The following is a 19,619-nucleotide window of genomic DNA, read 5'->3' on the forward strand; positions in this document are numbered from 1 at the left end:
ATCAGCCGTTCCTCTATGGACTCTGCCTGATCTTCTTGCTGCTTCAGTAAGGCAGCCAACACAATGAAAATACCCCATCCAGACATTCCCTCTTCCCTCCACTACCATTGTGCAGGAGATATAAAAACCTGAAAGCACGTGCCACCAGGTTATAAGACCATCAAATGGTTCCCTGGTATCATAGATGGACTCTAGACCTCACAACCTACCTTGTTATGACCTTGCACCTTATTGTGTACCTGACTGCTCCTCCTCTGTAGCTGTTACATTTTATTATGTGCTCTGTTACTGTTTTACCGTGTACTTCCTGGGGTATCCAGGGAGGGGTAGCACCTCAGGAGAAGGGGCTTGCTGTGTCTATTCCAGGACAGCTGACTCACTTTTGGCCCCCACTGGACACTCAGCTCTCACCTGTGCCTCCAAGTAGCTGCTTGCATACAACAGCAGCCACACTGCTTGAGCAGGTGGGCTAAACCAGGTGAGTGTAGATAGCAGCTTCATACTCTGATGAGGCAGGGATATGCCTATCCTAGCGGGTGAAGTCAGCTGAGGCAGACTGAGTGGGTGGGATCTACAGTGAGATCCAACAGCAGGAAGGCAGTACTGTAATGCTCCGTGGAAAGCGAAGGACAGAAAAAGGCACAGAAGATGCCATGGTCATCGACTGCAACCAAGGAAGACCTCAGTTTATGCTGCTTGGTCATACCATCGGGCCTGGACATCCGAGGTTAGGAGAGTAGAACTGGCCCAGGGCAATGGCTTTTCCACTTTTAAAACTCTCCCGCACTGGTTTCCTGTCGTCGTCAGACATGACAGACACCCACCAGCTGCCAGCTCAATGCACTGTGTAATGGACTGATCCGTGTGAATAGTGTGCAAGACAAACTCGGTATTGCAATACTCTACATGCAATGAACCTAAACCTCATCTGTCAACCTATCTCCACTTATGCTTAGATATGACTCTGCCCCCACATCCCCATAACCACCCAATTCATGCCCCCAGGTATGCGGAAACATCATGGCTGAAGGACTGTTCCTACGCTGTACTATTTATTAATTTAATGAGATACAGAGCAGAATAGCCCCTTCGGTCCCACTGGGACACGCTGCCCAACAATTCCCCCAATTTAATCCAAGCCTAATCGGGGACATTTTACAATAACCAATTAATCGACCAACTGGGACGTCTTTGGCTAGTGGAAGGAAAACAGAGCACCCAGAGAAAATCCACACAGTCACAGGGAGAATACACAAACTCCTTACAGGCAGCAGTGGCAATTGAATCTGGGCTGCTAGGACTGTAAAGCATTACCGGTTTCTTTTTACATAAATGCCATTAAGTGGCCAAGTTCATCCAGCATCTCTGTTTATCCAACATCCGCAATTTGCTTTGTTTTCATTTACTGGAGAAAAAAAACAAGCCTGCTACCTTGTCTAACTTACACCAAACCTGTTCATCCACTGTCCATCACCCACACCAAATCCTGCATAAGGAGGTGCTCATTTTCAAAACTGACCTGGTTTTGAAAAGCTCCATACACTTCAAACTCTCTGAAATCTACACCAGCCCTTCAACCTTTTGACTGAACTTCGTGCCACCAATCCTGATGTCACCTTATGAAGACCGTGACAGATTTTGCCCCTCACTATTGGTAGTATCTACAGAAGGCACTGCCTCAAACAGGCAACATCCATCATCAAATATCCCCACCAGTGGGGCCACACCATCTTCTTGCATCCACCAGAAGGCACAGACGCTTGAAGTCCCATAATACCAAAGTTCAAAGTACAAAAATGTCACCATATACTACGCTGAGCTTCTTAACAGGTTCAGTGATGGTTACTTCCCTACAACCATCCGGTTCTTGAACAACCTGCACATCACCACTCACTATAGCAACACTATGACAGCTTTGCACTACAATGGAGTTTTTTTTGTTTTAATTGAGTTCTTTCTTGTATGATTTTGTATAATTTGTTTTATTTATTTATTGAAATACAGCACAGAATAGGCCCTTGTGGCCCTTTGAACTGAGCTGCCCAGAAAACCTTAATTTAACCCTAGCCTAATCATGGGATAATTTACAATGACCAATTAACCTACCAACTGATACATCTTTGGACTGTGGAAAGAAACCAAAAAAAAAACCTGGAGGAAACCCACACGGTCATGGGGAGAACGTACAAACTCCTTAAAGGCAGTTGTGGGAATTGAACCTGGGTCGCTGATACTGTAAAGCACTGTGCTAATCACTATGCTACCATGTCGCTCCAGTTAGGCTTAATTATATGAGGGTACATTTATTATTATTTTAATTTATTTCTAGATGCAGCACAGAAAAGGTCTTACTAGCCCTTCTAGCTGCATTGCCCTGCAACCCCTGACAACCTCAATTTAACCACAAGACAATTTACAGTGACCAATTAACCTACTTGGTAAGTCTTTGGAATCAAACCCAGGTCACTGGTATGTAAAGCGTTGGGTTAACCACTAGGCTACGTATTTACGTTTTCATGTGGATGCTGTTTATCTGATGCTATGTGCCTGTGATGCTCTGCCAGGTTTTCACTACACTTGTGCACACAGGCATTTATGCATATGACAATAATCTTGAATTTGTCTTCAGCTGCCTTTAATGATCTTCCAATAAAGTCCTTTGTAATCTCTTCAATGTTAATGGTGATTTGCCAGTGGAAATTATTCTGTTCTTTCAGCAACAAAAGATTTATCCTATTCCTCTGTATCAACTGCAGTGTAAAATTCAATTGGCAGGCCTCCACATAAACTTGTCAGGAAGATATCCCTTTGATTTTATGAGGCAAATATTGTGCACAGGTAGTATCTACCAGATTGGGCGCAGCCTGTGGAGTGGGTTTTGTTTTCGGCTGAGGAGGCACAAGTGTTTCAGATTGCTATTTAGCCAGGTTTTAGCAGATGGTGCTTCACTCTCAGGAGATCGGTGCAGGAATGGGTAAACGTCAGCTTTCACTGTGGACCCACTCACCAGCAAGAAACATGCAGGAGATCCAGGCAGAATGGCTTGTGGCAGCCAGTAATCATGAGGTTGCTTTAAGCACCGTGTACCATGTAAATGTCTTGCATGAGAGAACTATAATTATCTGGGGGATGATTATGAGAGAGCTGTGCAGTGCAGGAGGAAACCATTCAGCCTGCTGCCCCCATGCCAGCCCTCTGATAAAGCTCTCCTACACTCATGATCTCACCCAACATTCTGCTATACATTTTCCTGGCTTGATTACTCTGATAAGAATGGACCTCTCAGACACTAAGAGGTGAACTCTTGATCTCCCATTCTACCTCGTCATAGCCTTTGCACTTTCTCTTCCTCAGCTTTCTAACCAGTACATCCCTGGGTGTGTTGGTTGTTAACGCAAGCAACACATTTTACTGTGTGTTTTCATAAAACCATAAGAATAATGGAGGGGGATCACAATGAAATCTACTGAATATATTGGAAGGTCTGGATTAAGTGTTCCCAGCCTGGGGTTCATGGATCCCTCTTTAATGGCAGGGGTCCATGGCATAATAAAGATTGTGAACCCCTAGCCTAAACAGTTGATGTGTAGAGAATGCTTTCTATAGTGAGGGAGTCTAGGATCAGAGGACGCAGCTTTAGAATACAAGATTGTCTGATTAGAACAGAGATGAAGTCGAATTTCTTCAGCTAGAGAGTGGTGAAATTGTGGAATTTATTGCCACAGACGGCTGTGGAGGCCAAGTCATTGGGTATATTTAAAGTGGAGGTTGATATGTTCTTGATTAGTCAGGGTGTCAAAAGATACAATCTGGAGTGCTAATAACAGAATCTTCCCTCCTCTGCTCCAAGTAGAACAAGTCCCAGAATTCCACCTATGCATCTCGGGGTCAAGTGTGCACTGTTCAGAGATGACCCTGATGACTGTACCCTGCGGATTGTGAACCTTTACAGCAGTGGTATCAAGCAGCAGAATTTCACAAAGCCTCAACCAGTCCCCAAAATGGGCTTCACTGTGTAAAACTCCAGTGACTGTGGACAGAAACAAATGACCATTTTTCCCTTAAAGGGATATAAAATCTCCCTGCTTGCATTCCTGCTAAAACACCAAACTCCCATGATAAAGGCAAGACATAATTCTCTCTATGATTCTATTTTTAATGCAATTGGAATTGTTTATGCATTGGCACAGGTCCATCTGTGATGCTAATAGGAGTACATAGAAACATAGAAATATACAAAATAGGTGCAGGAGTAGGCCATTCAGCCCTTCGAGCCTGCACCGCCATTTATTATGATCATGGCTGATCATCCAACTCAGAACCCCGCCCCAGCCTTCTCTCCACACCCCCCGACCCCCGTAGCCACAAGGGCCATACAAGACAACACAAAGGCCATTCAGCCCCTCAAACTAGTTCTGCTATCATAGTATATAGAACAGTACAGCACAGTAAAGGGTTGTGCCAAGTCTTTAACCGACTCTGAGATCATTCTAACCTTTCCCTCCCACATAGCCCTCCAGTTTTCTTTCATCCATGAGCCAATCTAAGAGTCTCTTAAATGTCCCTAATATATCTGCCTCTAGTACCAGCCCAGGCAACACATTGAAGACGGCCACCATTCTCTGTGTAAAAAGACATGTCCGGTACTCGTGCTTTGAAACTTTTCCCCCTCACCTCAAATGTGTGCCCTCTTCTATTAATCATCTGCAAACTCGGAAAAAAATATCAGCTGTCAGTCAATCTCTGTTTCATATCATCTTGTATACCTTTAGTTATAAGGGAAGATTGTATAAATTAGGAGATTATTCCCTGGAATGTAGAAGAGTAAGGGGAGACTTAATAAAATTTTATAAGGCCATAAGACATAGGAGCAGAATTAGGCCATTTGGCCCATCGAGTCTGTTCTGCTATTTCTCAGTCCCAATCTCCTGCCTTCTCCCCGTAACCATTCATGCCCTGACTACTCAAGAATTTATCAACCTCTGCTTTAAATATACCCAATGACTTGGCCTCCACTGCCATCCTTGGCAACAAGTTCCACAGATTCACCACACTCTGACTAAAGAAATTCCTCCTTATCTCCGTTCTAAAAGGACGCCATCTATCCTGAAGCTGTGCGCTCTGGTTTTAGACTCCCCACCATAGGAAACATCCTTTCCACATTCACTCTGTCGAGGCCTTTCAACATTTAATAGGTTCCAATGAGGTCACTCCTCATTCTTCGGAATTCCAGTGAGTAGAGATCCGGAGCCATCAAACGCTCCAGGGCTTAGAAAGACTATCAACACATTATCAACACGAGAAAATCTGCAGATGCTGGAAATGCACAGCAACTCACACAAGATGCTGGAGGAACTCAGCAGATCAGGCAGCATCTATGGAAATGAATAAGCAGTCGATGTTTTGAGCCAAGACCCTTCATCAGGACTGAAATGGAAGGGGGAAGATGCTAGAACAGCTTCCTCACACACAAAGTGGCGTGCCTTTGGAATGAGCTGCCAGAAATAGTGGTTGAGGTGGGCCCATTTAGAAGCCATCTAGATAAGAACATGGATAGGAGAGGTTTAGTGGGCTATGGGACGAAAGTAGGCTAATGGGGCTAGCTCACAGGGGCATACATGGATGAGTTGAGCCGAAAGGCATGTGTCCACACTGTATGGTTCTATAACTAAAGGCATGTGCGTCACAGAGAATTATAACTGATAATGCAATTTATAACATGGAGCATTTTGTTCTAATGCCTGTTTGTAAGGTTACATCTGTGTGCCGGGGCAATGCACATCAGTATGATTAAGAATATTTTCTTCTGCTGAATTTGTTTCTTCTCTCTGACAAACCAATTCTATTTATCTATTTTATTATAAATCAAAAGGTCTTGTACTCCCAGCTGTGATCCACCCCCGATTCTTGGAAGGCCCACGTATAAACACAGAGTGCTTAGATTGAATTTGGTTGCCATGGCAATGCACGCTGCTGATTAAATCCCTTTTTGTTCTGCTTGAGTTATTTTGAGGGATTTTAAAGAAAATATATATATACTTGTCCTCTTGCTTTTAGTAAATTCTGGACATTTTCTTATAAAATGCTATCGATACTATCGTCCACTTCAGAATGCTTAACATGAATTTAATAATGCTTCTGTTTGGTTAACCCTGTTTGAAATGTATCTGTTACACTTATGAATTCAAAGAGCCTTGTTGAAACGTCATATATTTTGTGAAGAAAATGGTTGACCTCTGCTTGAGGAGACCTTGCATGGTATAGGAAGTGACCGAGGGCTTTAATGATGGTGAAATCCTGACCAGCACACAGAAGTTTTGATCAGCTCAATTACAGGCACAACAGTGAGTGATTTACTGATCTCCTTACTGAAGCCACATTAACTGCCGAACAATTAGGGAAATTGCAAAGTGAAAGGTTGCCTCGATTAGAGAGATGTGCTGTGTAAAAGAGTTTCAGCCTATAAGGTGGATTAGACCATAGGGTAGATAGGACATTAGAATTTAGGAGAATTAGGCCATTCAGCCCATCAAGTCTGCTCTGCCATTCCATCGTGGCCGATTTATTATTCTTCTCAACCCCACATTCCTGCTTCTCCCTGTAACCTTTGAAACTCTTACTAATCAAGAAGCTATTTACCTCAGTTTTAAATATACCCAATGATTTTGTCTCTACTGTCATCTGTAGCAATGAATTCCACAGATTCACCACCCTGTGGCTGAAGATATTCCTCCTCATCTATGTCTAAAGGGACGTCTCTCTATTCAGAGGCTGCACCCTCTGGTCTTCGACTCCCCCATCACTGGAAACATCCTCTCCATGTCCACTCTGTCTCAGCCTTTCAATGAGATTCTCCCCTTATCAGATTGCACCATCGCTGGGCCCGTTTCATGTTTGCTACCTACGTCAGTGTTGTATCTGCGCCATGAATGATGGGCACGGTGATCAGTTGGGCCGAAGGGCCTTTATCCCAGTTGTATTTCTCTATAACTCTATCCATCTTCACACCCCACTGTGTATCCCCTACTCCACTTGCAGCACAGTCTAGGCCACTTGAAAGTTAAGGTTTGGTACATGGTCTCAAACAAAGAGTAGAACATCCAAAGCATGCACTTGTACCATTAGGAAAGACTACAATAGCTCGATGGTACTCTGGCCTTGAACAACAGCAGGATCTCCTCTCAGAAAGAGCAGATACGATATAAGGAGTGAGTCCCCCTCATTGGATTGGATGGAGTCACTGTAGGATTAGTGTGGATGGATCCTTAGCAGCTAGTGTGGACAAGGTAGGACCATTTCTGCATTGTATGGCCCTGGAATGCTATGAGATGCTGTTTCACAGTGAGACCAACAGGCACCAAGCTCGGGCTGCAATGTAAGAGATGTTTCTCCCATAACCCAGTCCTTTTTAAAGATTTTTTGTTTAAAGATTGCTTTTATTTATCATGTGGACATCAAAATATACAGTGAAATGCATCATTTGCATCAAATCGAATCAGTGAGGATTGTGCTGGGCAGCCCATAATTGCTGCCATGCTTCTGGCGTGAACATAGGATGCCCACAACTGACCAACCCCAACACGCAGGTCTTTGGAATATGGGAGGAAATCAGAGCACCCAGAGGAAACCCACGTGGTCATAGAAAGAATGTACATACAAACCTTGACAAGCAGTGGTGGAAATTGAACTCTGATCTTACAGCTGGCATGGTAAAGCAACTGTGCTAACCGTTACGCTACCATTTTGCCCACAAAGCTCTACAACCTGCGATAACGAGATGGGTCCATTTTTGTGCTTGTATGGCTCTGCAGCTCAGTGAGATGTTGCTTCTTGGTGGAATCAATAGATACTGAGCCAGGGCTACTCTCTTCTGGTCCAAAGCAAGTGGCCAAGCTCACAGAGTAAGATATGTCCAACAATGACTATCTAACATCAGCCATTCTAAGGCCCTACCACTTACCAGTTCTTCAGGCATCTGAAAGGACCACTTCAACATTATAAATGGAAAATTCATTGCTAAAATCCAGCTACAAAAATCTTTGTGCACTTGAGGTAAAATCATGAACCTATTGTGTCTGATAGATAAATGTATACGGGGGAGAATTTCAAACTATGAGGCTTTGGATACAGTAGGGGACAGGGTGTGGTTTAGCTAAGAAAGGAACTTTGACATCCTTACAAATATGAGTCATTGCAATTGAACTGACGCCATTAATTGTGATAGCTACACACAATAAAGACAGGAATTTTACACCAGGTTTGAGTAGCTCCAATTCAAATAAACATTTTGCTTCTTTCATTCAGAGCCAATCCATAATTGGAACAGTTAAGAGGTTAGAAACATAAAGAAATTTACATTTGATTAAAAACGTATTTAACCACTTTTTTTTAAATTAATGCATTTTTAGCTTGTAATAATTTTATGATCTTTTTTGTTTTAGTAATTTGCTGTTTCGAGATGACTGATCAAGGAAATGTGAGAGAGGAGGAGACCCAAGAGAGGGTAGATGCCGGAATCTGGGGTTAAAAAAGAAAACTACTGGAGGACATTAGCAGGTCCGGCAGCATCTGCGGAGGCAGAGGGATGGTCGACATTTCAGACCAAGACAGTCTATTGGGACAGGTGAAGGGAGGATTTCTTTTCAAAGTGGTAAGCTGCTGTAACTAGGAATGTGCTGTCTGAAAGGATGGTGGAAGCAGTTCCAACAGGGGCACACAAGGAAATTGGATAAATAGAGTAATAGACTCAAACTCTTGTGCTTCATCTCTTTGCCGTGTACTCCACATCCACCCACCTCCCACAGTGATAAAGAATGGTTTAAACTCAAAAGATTTTGCGGATGCTGGAAATCCAGAGTCAGGCACACAAAATGCTAGAGGAACACAGCAGGTTAGTCAGCATCTATGGAGGAGAATGAACAGTCAACATTTTGAGCCAGAACCCTTCATCGGGACGGGAAAGGAAGGGGATAGAAGCCAGAATGAGAGGATGGGGGGGGGAGGGGAAGGCGTACAAGCTGGCAGGTGATAGGTATGACCAGGTGTGGGGGAAGTGAGTGGATGGCAGAGGGAGGGACGGTGAGAAGCTGGGAGGTGATAGATAAAGGGTTGAAAAAGAAGAAATCTGATAGGAGAGGAGAGTGGATCATGGAAGAAAGGGAACGAGGATGGGTATCAGAGGGAGGTGATAGGCAGGTGAGGAGAAAAGAAGGGGAAAGAGAGGATTCATAATGGGGAGTGGAAGATGAGAGAATGGGGAGGGAGAAAACTTACTGGAAGTTAGATAAAACAGAAAAATGGTTGAAGTTCCTCTCTCCCTGCAGCCCCCATGATGATCTGTTATTATTGGGATGTTTTAGGTGCCTTCCACTGTGAAGAGTGATCCGTAATAAATTGTCAGAATCTCTGGCATGTTTTTTTCCTTGTTGCTAACTGCGGAGTCTCAATCTCGGGATGAAGGGTGGAGAGAACAGTGTGATAGGATGCACACCATGTTTGTCAGTGACTACAGCTCTGTCACAGACATTCCTCTAACCCTCCCTCTGCTTGAGTCTGGCTTATTCCTCCTTCCTTTCCAGTCCCGATGAAGGGTCTCAGTCCAAAACACTGACCATTTATTCCTTTTCATAGATGCTGCAAACCTGCAGAGTTCCTCCAGCATTTTGTGTATGTTGCTCCCTCTGCAACTCCAAAGAGGCCAACGTTCTCTCTCTGGTTCTAATGGAAAGTTATCAATCTGAAAACATTTATTTTTATTTTATTTATTGAGGTACGGCGCCGAATAGGCCCGACTGGCCCTGCAACCCCCGATATAACCCGAGCCTAAATCACAGAAGAATTTACAATGACCAATTAATCCACTAACCGGTGTGTCTTTGGACTGTGGGAGGAAACCAGAGCACCTGGAGGAAACCCACACAGTCACGTACAAACTCCCTATAGACAGCAGCAGGAATTGAACCTGGATTGCTGGTACTTTAAAGCGTTGTGCTAACCACAACACTACCATGTCGCCCTAGGAGATTGTTTGGACCATAAGATATATGAGCAGAATTAGGCCACTTGCCTCATTGATTCTGCTCCACTATTTAATCATGGCTAATCAAATTTTCCTCTCAGCCCCAATCTCCTGCCTTCTCCCCGTATCCCTTCATGCCCTGACCAGTCAAGAAACTATCAAGCTCTGCCGTAAATATACATAAAGACTTGGCCTCCACAGCTGCCTGTGGCAAAGAATTCCACAGATTCACCATTCTCTGGTTAAATAAATTCCTCCTCATCTTCGTTCTAAAAGTACACACTCTATTCTGAGGCTGTGCCAACTGGTGTTAGACTCTCTCATCATAGGAAACATCCTCTCCACATCCACTCTATCAAGGCCCTTTACTGTTCGATAGGTTTCAATGAGATCACCCCTCATTCTTCTGAATTCTAGTGAATACAGGCCTACAGCCATCAAACGCTCTTCATATAACATGCCGTTCAATCCTGGAATCATTTTCGTGAACCTCATTTGAGCCCTCTCCAGTTTCAGCACATCCTTACTGAGATAAGGCACCCAAAACAGCTCACAGTACTCCAAGTGAGGCTTCACTAGTGCTCTATAAAATTTCAACATTACATCCTTGCTTTTATATCCTTGTCCTTTTGAAATGAATGCTAACATCACATTTGTCTTCCTCACCACTGACTTAACCTGCAAATTAACCTTTAGGGAACCTGCAAGAGTCCCAAGTCCCTTTGCATCTCAGTTTTTTGTAACTTCTCTCCATTTAGAAAATAGTCAACCCTTTCATTTCTTCTACCAAAGTGCATGACTCCTGACACTGTATTCCATCTGCCATTTCTTTGCCCATTTTCCTAATCTAAGTCCTTCCGTAGCCTCTCTATTTCCTCAAAACTACCTGCCCCTCCACCTATCTTCATATCATCTGCAAACTTTACAACAAAGCCATCAATTCCATCATCCAAATCATTGACACATAAAGTAAAAAGAATTGGTCCCAACACAGAGCCCTATGGAACACCACTAGTCACCGGCAGCCAGTCAGAAAAGGCTCCCTTCATTCCCACTCTTTGTCTCCTGCCAATCAGCCACTTCTTTATCCATGCTAGAATCTTTCCTGTAATAGCATGGAGTTGTCGGTTGTTAAGCAGCCTCATGTGTGGCACCTTGTCAAAGGCCTTCTGAAAATCCAAGTACACAACACAACCGTTTCCCCTTTGTCCATCCAGTTTGTTATTTCTTCAAAGAATTCCAACAGATTTGTCAGGCAAGATTTTCCCTTAAGGAAACCATGCTGACTATGGCCTATTTAATCATGTGCCTCCAAGTACCCTAAGACCTCATCCTTAATAATCAATTCCAACATCTTCCCAACCACAGAGGTCAGACCAACTGGCCTATAGTTTCCTATCTTCTGCCTCTCCCTTCTTGAAGAGTGGAGGGACATTGGCAATCTTCCAGTCTTCCAGAACAATTAGAGATCTAGTGATTCTTGAAAGATCATTACTAATGCCTCCACAATCTCTTTAGCTACTTCTTTCAGAACCCTTGGGTGTACACCATCTGGTCCGGGTGACTTATCTACTTTCTGACCTTTCATTTTCCCAAGAACCTTCTCTCTAGTAATGGTAACTTCTAACACCAGATGACCCGCAACTCCTGGAACTTCCAACATACTACTAGTGCAAAGACTGATGCAAGATACTTATTCCGTTTGTCCACCATTTCCTTGTCCCCCATTACTACCTCTCCAGCATTTCCAGCAGTGCAACATCCACTCTCACCTCTCTTTTGCACTTTATGTATCTGAAGAATATTTTGGTATCTTCTTTAACATTATTGGCTAGCTTAATTTTGGATTCCATCTTTACCTTTTCAATGACTTTTTTTCGGGTTCTGTTGGTTTTTAAAAGCTTCCCAATCCTCCAACTTCCCACTAATATTTGCTCTATTATATGCCCTCTCTTTGGGGTTTTTACGTTGGCTATGATTTCTCGTTAGCCTCGATTGTGTCATCTTTCCTTTAGAATACTTCTTTCTCTTTGGAATGTATATATCCTGTGCCTTCTGAATTGCTTCCAGGAATTCCAGCCTTTGTTGGTATGCCATCATCCCTGCCAGTGTTCTTCTCTAATAAATTCCCACCAACTCCTCTCTTATGCCTCTGTAATTCCCTTTACTCCACTCTAATACTGATACATCTGACTTTAGCTTCTCCTTCTCAAATTTCAGAGTGAATTTGATTATATTTTGATCACTAGCCCCTAAAGGTGTTTTTTTTACCTTAAGCTCTCTAATCAATTCTGATTCATTGCACAACACCCAATTAGAACAGCTGATCCCCTTGTGGGCTCAACCAAGAGCTGCTCCAAAAAAAAATTCATAGGCATATTAGAAATTGCCCTCCTGTATCTCAGCACCAACCTGATTTTCCCAATCTACCTGCATACTGACTATTATATCAATTGTAACTATTGTTTACTCTGTTCCTCTGTCCACTGATGTCGCCTGATGAGTATTTCAAACAGTAACACATTCACTTAAAAATGTGAGCCCATGTCTGCAATTCATTTTGCAGCAGGAAGCCAACCTACTTCAAAAGGCTTTTACAGGTTAATAATATGATGAAAAAATCTCTGATCCTTGTTAGGAGAGACAAAGTACTGCAGGCACTGGAATCAGGAGCAACAGACAGTCTGCAGGAGGAACTTAGCATGTCAGGCAAAATCTCTGAGGGGGAAGGAAGTTTTGCATCAATCCTGATAATTTGTATCTGTAACCTCTTGCGTAACAAGTCACTGAACTGAACCCTCTGAACAACGGGGGAGAAGAGGAACTGCTGTGCACTTGTTCTTGCAGAGATGGGGCTCCAGGACATCATCTCATGTACCATCAAGCTACAGGCCATGCCACTCGGGGACCTGTGCTTTGCAGCTTGACCCCAGAGGAATGATGTTTCATTTTGTGTATTGCTGTATGAAAATAAACTTGAACTTGAAGTAATGTCAGTACAGATGCAGGGTTTCAGCCTTAAATGTTGACAAATCCTTCCTGTCCCACTCAACCCGCTGAGATCCACCAGAAGACTGTTCGATGCTTCCCCCTCTCGCCCGACTGCGCAAATTGTCAAACTCGTTGAGGAAGAGAGCAGACTCCTGCAGACTCGTTGCCAACTTACCTTGCATCTGCCTCACTGTAGTATTCTCTGGCCACAATGTCTTCAAACAGCTCTCCACCAGTGACCCTGCAAATGAAAAAAATTAAGCAGTGAATGTATGAAAAAAGTACTTGAAATATACGATTACTTTCCCCAAGCAGTAAGGCCGGGGCTCCACAACCCCAAACCACCACGAATTCATCATTTTCTGTCAGAGTCACCTTATGTACAGATAATCCTTTGCCTAGCATTACTTGATGGACATACAATCAATCGATGTTCATAAGCTACCTTTGTATTTTATTACCTTTTTTTAGTGGTGATTCAAACCTAGAGTAACAATTATTTCATTCTCCTTTACACATGTGTACTGGAAATGACATTAAGCAATCTTGAATATTGAAATGAATAAAGCTGTGCATTTTGGAAGAACTCTCTCCCGCACTGTTCTGGCTTTTGTGAAACATCCCTGAACAGCTATCTGGCTTAGATCAGGCCCAATGCCAAACAACAACCTACCCCACCCCCCCCCCGCCACCCCGCATGGCAATGATCAACTGCTCCTCAACTTATTCAGCTCCATCCCCTCCTGGGAGTTACCAGTATTATTGGCAACTGTCAAAATTGATGCAGGGAGGACTTGGTCTTTAATCACATCTTATATAATTCCTGACAAAAGGAAGTCTGACCAAATCTACCTGAATATCAAAAGGCCTAGATAGAGTGGAAGCAGAGAGGATGTTTCCTAATGTAGGTGGGTCTCGGAGCAGAGCGCACAGCCCCAGAATACAAGGATGTCTCTTTAGAACGGAGGTGAGGTACAATTTATCTATCCAGACAGTGGTGAATCTGAAGAATTCATTGCAACAGATGGCCGTGGAGGGTAAGTCATTGGGTATATTTAAAGTGGAGGCTGATTGGTTCTCAATTAGTAGCGGTGCCAAAGTTCAAGAGGAAAAGGCAGGAGAATGCAATTAAGAGGATAATAAATCAGCCATGATCAAATGGTGGAGCACACTCAATGGGCTGAATGGCCTAATTCTGCTCCAATGTCTTATGGTCTATGGTCAAATCAAATCACTGAGCACTCAATATTAGAATCAATGATTCCACTCAAACTCTGTAGCATTGTTATTGTAAGGTTGTAGTTCAGGATGAGAATTTATTATTATGCATAATCTCCTCCTGCACACTTTAGAATTCCTCTCAAGGTCTATTACATTAAATAACTGAAGTTTGCCAGCATGAGTCAGAAGCTGAAATTCTCTGAAGCAGGGCTGTTTGAAGGTACGGATTTCAAGTTTCCCCTGTCAGGCGGAGACAGAAAAGAAAGACCGCAGATGCTGGAATCTGGAGCAACACATTCAGCTGCTTGTGGAATTCAGCAGATTGTGAAGGGTCTCAACACAAAATGTCGACTGCCTATTTCCCTTCACAGATGCAATGTGACCCACTGAGTTCCTCCAGACCTGGAGTACTGCAGCACAGAAACAGTCCCTTCAGCCCATCTAGTCCATGCTAACCTGATCTTCTGCCTTGCCCCATTGACCTGCTCCCAGATCATATCCTTCCCCAAACCCTCCCATCCACGCACCTATCCAAACTTCTCCTGAATGTTACAACCAAACCCATATTCATCACTTCCACTGGCAGCTTGTTGCATACTCACTCCACCCTCTGAGTGACACAGTTTCCTCTCAAATATTTCCTCGTCCTCATCCTATAATAATTGTCCTTACCCCATTTCTGTTCGTGACAGATCGCTGCGGATGAACTGTGGCTGCCACATGTCCAATGCTGTGACAGTGACCATTTGCTTCTAGTGATCGGAGCTAATGTTTATATATTGGCTTGGAGACCAGGAAGAAAATTTTATTCTCTTCGAGACTGGGCTGGGGAATATTTTCATTTTCTTCCAGATAGGGCCAAGGAATATCTTCATTCTCTTCAAGATCAGACGAGGGAATGTCTTCTGTACAAACCGAAGGGAGTCTTGGTTGAATGTCTCTTTGTAATGGCAGTGATGCTGACAATGCAGCACCCCCTCAGTGCCACTTACTTCATGAGCTCAAGTCCCTGGAAATGGAGCACGTCCTGCTGATCTACACAAGAGCAGCAATTACACTCCCACCCTATTCTTCTAAAAGAGCCAAAGATATGCTGAATATAAACTCAGTGGCCACTTTATTAGGCACACCTGTTTGTTAATGCGAATGTCCAATCAGTCAATCACATGGCAGCAGTTCAATGCATAAAAGCATGCAGACATGGTCAAAAGGATAAGCGGCTGTACAAAGCAAACATCATAAGACCATTAGACAAAGGAGCAGAAGTAGGCCATTCGGCCCATTGAGTCTGCTCCGCCATTTTATCATGAGCTGATCCATTCTCCCATTTACTCCCACTCCCCCGCCTTCTCACCATAACCTTTGATGCCCTGGCTACTCAGATACCTATCAATCTCTGCCTTAAATACACCCAATGACTTGGCCTCCACTGCTGCCCGTGGCAACAAATCCCATAGATTCACCACCCTCTGACTAAAAAAATGTCTTCGCATTTCTGTTCTGAATGGGCGCCCTTCAATCCTTAAGTCATGCTCTCTCGTACAAGACTCCCCCATCATGGGAAACAACTTTGCCACATCCATAATGGGGAGCCAAGACAGGATAGCAGCCAGCGCGAAGCTATTACATCTCGGGATACCGGAGTTCGATTTCAATGCTGTTTGTAAGGAGTTTAACCGTTCTCCCCATGAACACGTGAGTTTCCTCCCAGTACTCTGATTTCCACTCACATTCCAAAGACACACTGGTTAGTAGGTTAATGGGTCATTGTAAATTGCCCTGTGATTAGGCTCGGGTTGAACAGGTGGTTCGCTGGGCAGTGCGGCTCATCGGGCCTGAAGGGCCTGTTCCACACTGTATCGCTAAATAAATAAGTTCAATGTTATCGTCATCGAAGCAACTTCGACCATGGAAAGATTGTTGGTGCCAGACAGGGAAGTTTGAGTATCTCTGAAATTACTGACTTCCTAGGATTTTTATGCATAACAGTCCCTAGACTTTATAGAGAATGGTGTTAAAAACAACAAAAAACATCAAGTGAGCAGCAATTCTGTGTGTGAAAATGCCTTGCTCATGAGAGCGGTCAGAGGAGAACGATCAGACCGATTCACGCTGAAAGGAAGGTGACAGTATCTCAGATAACCATGAGCTACAACAGTGGAGAACCCTGAGGTGGATGGGCTGAAACAACACACACAAAACGCTGGGGGAACTCAGCAGGTCAGGCAGTACCCATGGAAAAGAATAAACAGTTGACGTCTCAGGCTGAGACCCTTCTTCATGACGGATGTATGTGTTGCTTTGGATTTCCAGTATCAGCACTTTCTCATGTTTGTTACAGCAGCAGAGGACCAAACCAGGTTCCATTCCTGTATCTAATAAAGTTGCCACTGAGTGTGTCTTGGAAAGTTGTGGGGCTGGTGGATATGACAGAATAAAAGGATGGAACAAGGGGCTTGTAAACAAGTTTGGAGAAGATAAAAATATCAAGTGAAAAGATAAGCAAAGACAAATCTGAGAGTTCCAGGTTGTATCAGATGACACTGAGACTGGGGGTGTAGTGGACAGCGAGGAAGACTATCAAAGCTTGCAGTGGGATCTGGACCAGCTGGAAAAATGGGCTGAAAAATGGCAGATGGAATTTAATGCAGACGTGTGTGAGGTGTTGCGCTTTGGGGTGACCAACCAGGGTAGATCTTACCCAATGAAAAGTAAGCCACTGATGATTGTGGTGGAACAGAGGGATCTGAGAATACAGATCCATAATTCACAGAAAGTGCATCAAAAGTAGATAGAAGTCATAAAGAGCGCTTTCGGCACCTTGGCTTTCATAAATCAGAGTAGTGTGGGGAGGAGTTGGGATGTTATGTTGAAGTTGTATTAAGACATTGGTGAGGCCTAATTTAGAGTATTGTGTGTAGTTCTGGACACCTACCTGCTGGTAAAATATCAGTAGGATTAAAGGAACACAGAGAAAATTTACAAGGATGTTGCCAGGACTTGAGGACCTGAGTTATAGGGAAATGTTGAATAGATTAGGACTTTTTTTCCTGCAGTGTAGGAGAATGAGGGGAAATTTGATAGAGGTATACAAAATTATGAGGGGTATAGATAGGGTAAATGCAAGCAGGCTTTTTGCACTGAAGTTGGTGAGACTACAACTAGAGGTCATGGGCTAAGGGTGAAAGGTGAAATGTTCAAGGGGAAACTGAGGGAACACTTCTTCGCTCAGAGGGTAGTAGCAAGCTGCCAGAATAAGTGGTGAATGTGGGTTTGATTTCAACATTGAAGAGAAGTTTTTATAAGTACATGGATGGGAGAGGTACGGAGGACTACAGTCAAGCTGCAATCGATGGGACTAGGCAAAATAATTTGGCACCAACTAGATGGGCCAAAGGGCCAGTTTCTGTGCTGTGGTGCTCTCTGACTCTATGACAAACACAGTGTGTGTTTAAATGGGTTAAGTCCCATATTGTGTGGTGGATGAAGAAACAGTGGTCACACCAGTGGGTTTGATATTTGGCAACGAGCAGCATCTACAAGGTCCTAGCCTACGGGAGGGTGGGAAACTGTTTTGTTCATTTGTGCATGATGAAGGCAAGGAAGTGTACTTTAAATAGGCTCACTCTTGAACAGATTGAGAGACAATTTAGCAGGATGATTTATGAAACTTCAAGTACTTCTTCAATGACTATTTATGGTATACTTTTGAAACCAATTTGAGGTAGAAATTCCAACAGTTCCTCTCTCTACTGGGAGATCAGATCTCTTGATACCACAATCCTCTGTGTTTTCTTCCTGAGCTGTTGCCTGGTGCTTTGAAAAACAAAAGTTTTGCTTTTGCAAACTTTACTTTGAAAAGGCCTTCCTGAATCCTTGTGCAGGGGTGGTTCACTTGCACAGTAACCAAGATAGAAGTCATTCCACTTTTCTCACACAGCTAGACAAGGCAACAAAACAGAGCTAGATTTACGGTCTGCTTTCTTGGGCCTGCTGACACAGCCTTCAAGCTTTGCATACCAACAAGACAAATAATTGGTTGAGAAAGGCCACTGCACTGTTTATTTCTGCTGTGCCAACAAATGTACCCGAAATGTTGGCTGAACATCTTCAAACGTGATAAACCCAATAGCAAATGGGGCCTGGCATCTGAACGGAATTTTCACTCACTCTTCTTTCTGCTGTTCCCTTCTATTCTGCCTTTGGAGGACCAATACCTCATATCCCATTATGAGGTAACATTTCACCTGAGAGTCTGTAGGCGTCATCTACTGCATCCAGTGTTCCTGGTGCAGCCTCCTCTATATCGGTGAAATCCCACTGGATTGGAGGACTACTTCGTCGAGCATCTTTGCTCCATCCGCAGCAACAATGATTTCCCAGTGGCCACCCCATTTCAATTCATGTTCCCAATCTCGACATGTTGGTCCATGACCTCCCCTACTGCCACGATGACAGGCCCTTTGGTGAGAGAAGCAGCACCTCCTATTCCATCTGGGTAGCCTCCAATGTGAAAGCATGCATACCGTATCGGTTTCCTCCAACTTCCGGTACTTTGTCCCCTGTCCCTTCTTCTCTTTTTTTTCCCATTCCTCATTCTGCCTCCCCTTTCTTTTCCTCATCTGCCTATCACCTTCCTCTGGTGCCCCACCTCCTTCCCTATCTCCCACTCTCCTCTCCGATCAGATTCCTTCCTTCTTCAGCCCTTTACCAATCAGCTCCCAGCTTCTCACTTCAATGCCCTCCTCCACCCAGTCACCTTCCCCGTCACCTGGTCTCACTGTTCACCTGCCAGCTTGTACTCTGTCCCCTTCCCACACCTTATTCTTGCTTCTTCTCCTTTCCTTTCCGATCCTGCTGAAGGGTCTCAGCCTGAAACATCAATTGTTTATTCCTCTCCATAGATGCTGCCTGACCTGCTGAGTTCCTCCAGCATTGTGTGTGTGTGTGTGTGTGTGCTGTCTTAAAGACTGCCACTTGATTCAAATTACTAACAAGGCTTTATGCCTTGTATCTTGGAACCTGGCATACTGGAAAATTTATCAAGGCACTATGCAGATTTGGAGTGGGATTGCAACTGTGCGGCTTGGTAGTGGAGCAGTTAGTGTAATGTCATAACAGCAGCTGTGATCTGGTTTCAATTCCGCCAGGTGCTGTCTGTAAGGAGTTCTCCCCATGACCACGTGGATTTCCTCCGGGTGTTCCAGTTTCCTCCCACACCTCAATGATGTACAGGTTAGGGTTAATAGGTTAATTTGTCACATGAGTGTATTTGAGTGGTGTGGGGCTCATCGGCCCAGAAGGACCTGTTACTGTGCTGTATCTCTAAATAAAATAAAACAAAGGCCATTCATTTGCTTTCTCTTAATGTTACACAGTTATAAATGTG

At 43.8% G+C, this 19,619-nt stretch overlaps 1 protein-coding gene across 3 annotated transcripts in view; it reads right to left on the reverse strand.

Moving 5' to 3' along the window:
- The window catches only part of camk2g2 (calcium/calmodulin-dependent protein kinase (CaM kinase) II gamma 2), a 492,136-nt gene that overhangs the window by 165,996 nt on the left and 306,521 nt on the right, over nt 1-19,619 (reverse strand). For all 3 annotated transcript variants that reach the window (XM_063070378.1, XM_063070379.1, XM_063070380.1), the window contains exon 5: nt 13,185-13,250. In XM_063070378.1, coding sequence (XP_062926448.1) covers nt 13,185-13,250 — 66 coding nt within the window. The remainder of the gene's footprint in view (nt 1-13,184; nt 13,251-19,619) is intronic.

The sequence above is a fragment of the Mobula hypostoma genome, chromosome 18, assembly GCF_963921235.1.
Source record: "Mobula hypostoma chromosome 18, sMobHyp1.1, whole genome shotgun sequence".
Classification (NCBI taxonomy): Eukaryota; Metazoa; Chordata; class Chondrichthyes; order Myliobatiformes; family Myliobatidae; genus Mobula; species Mobula hypostoma.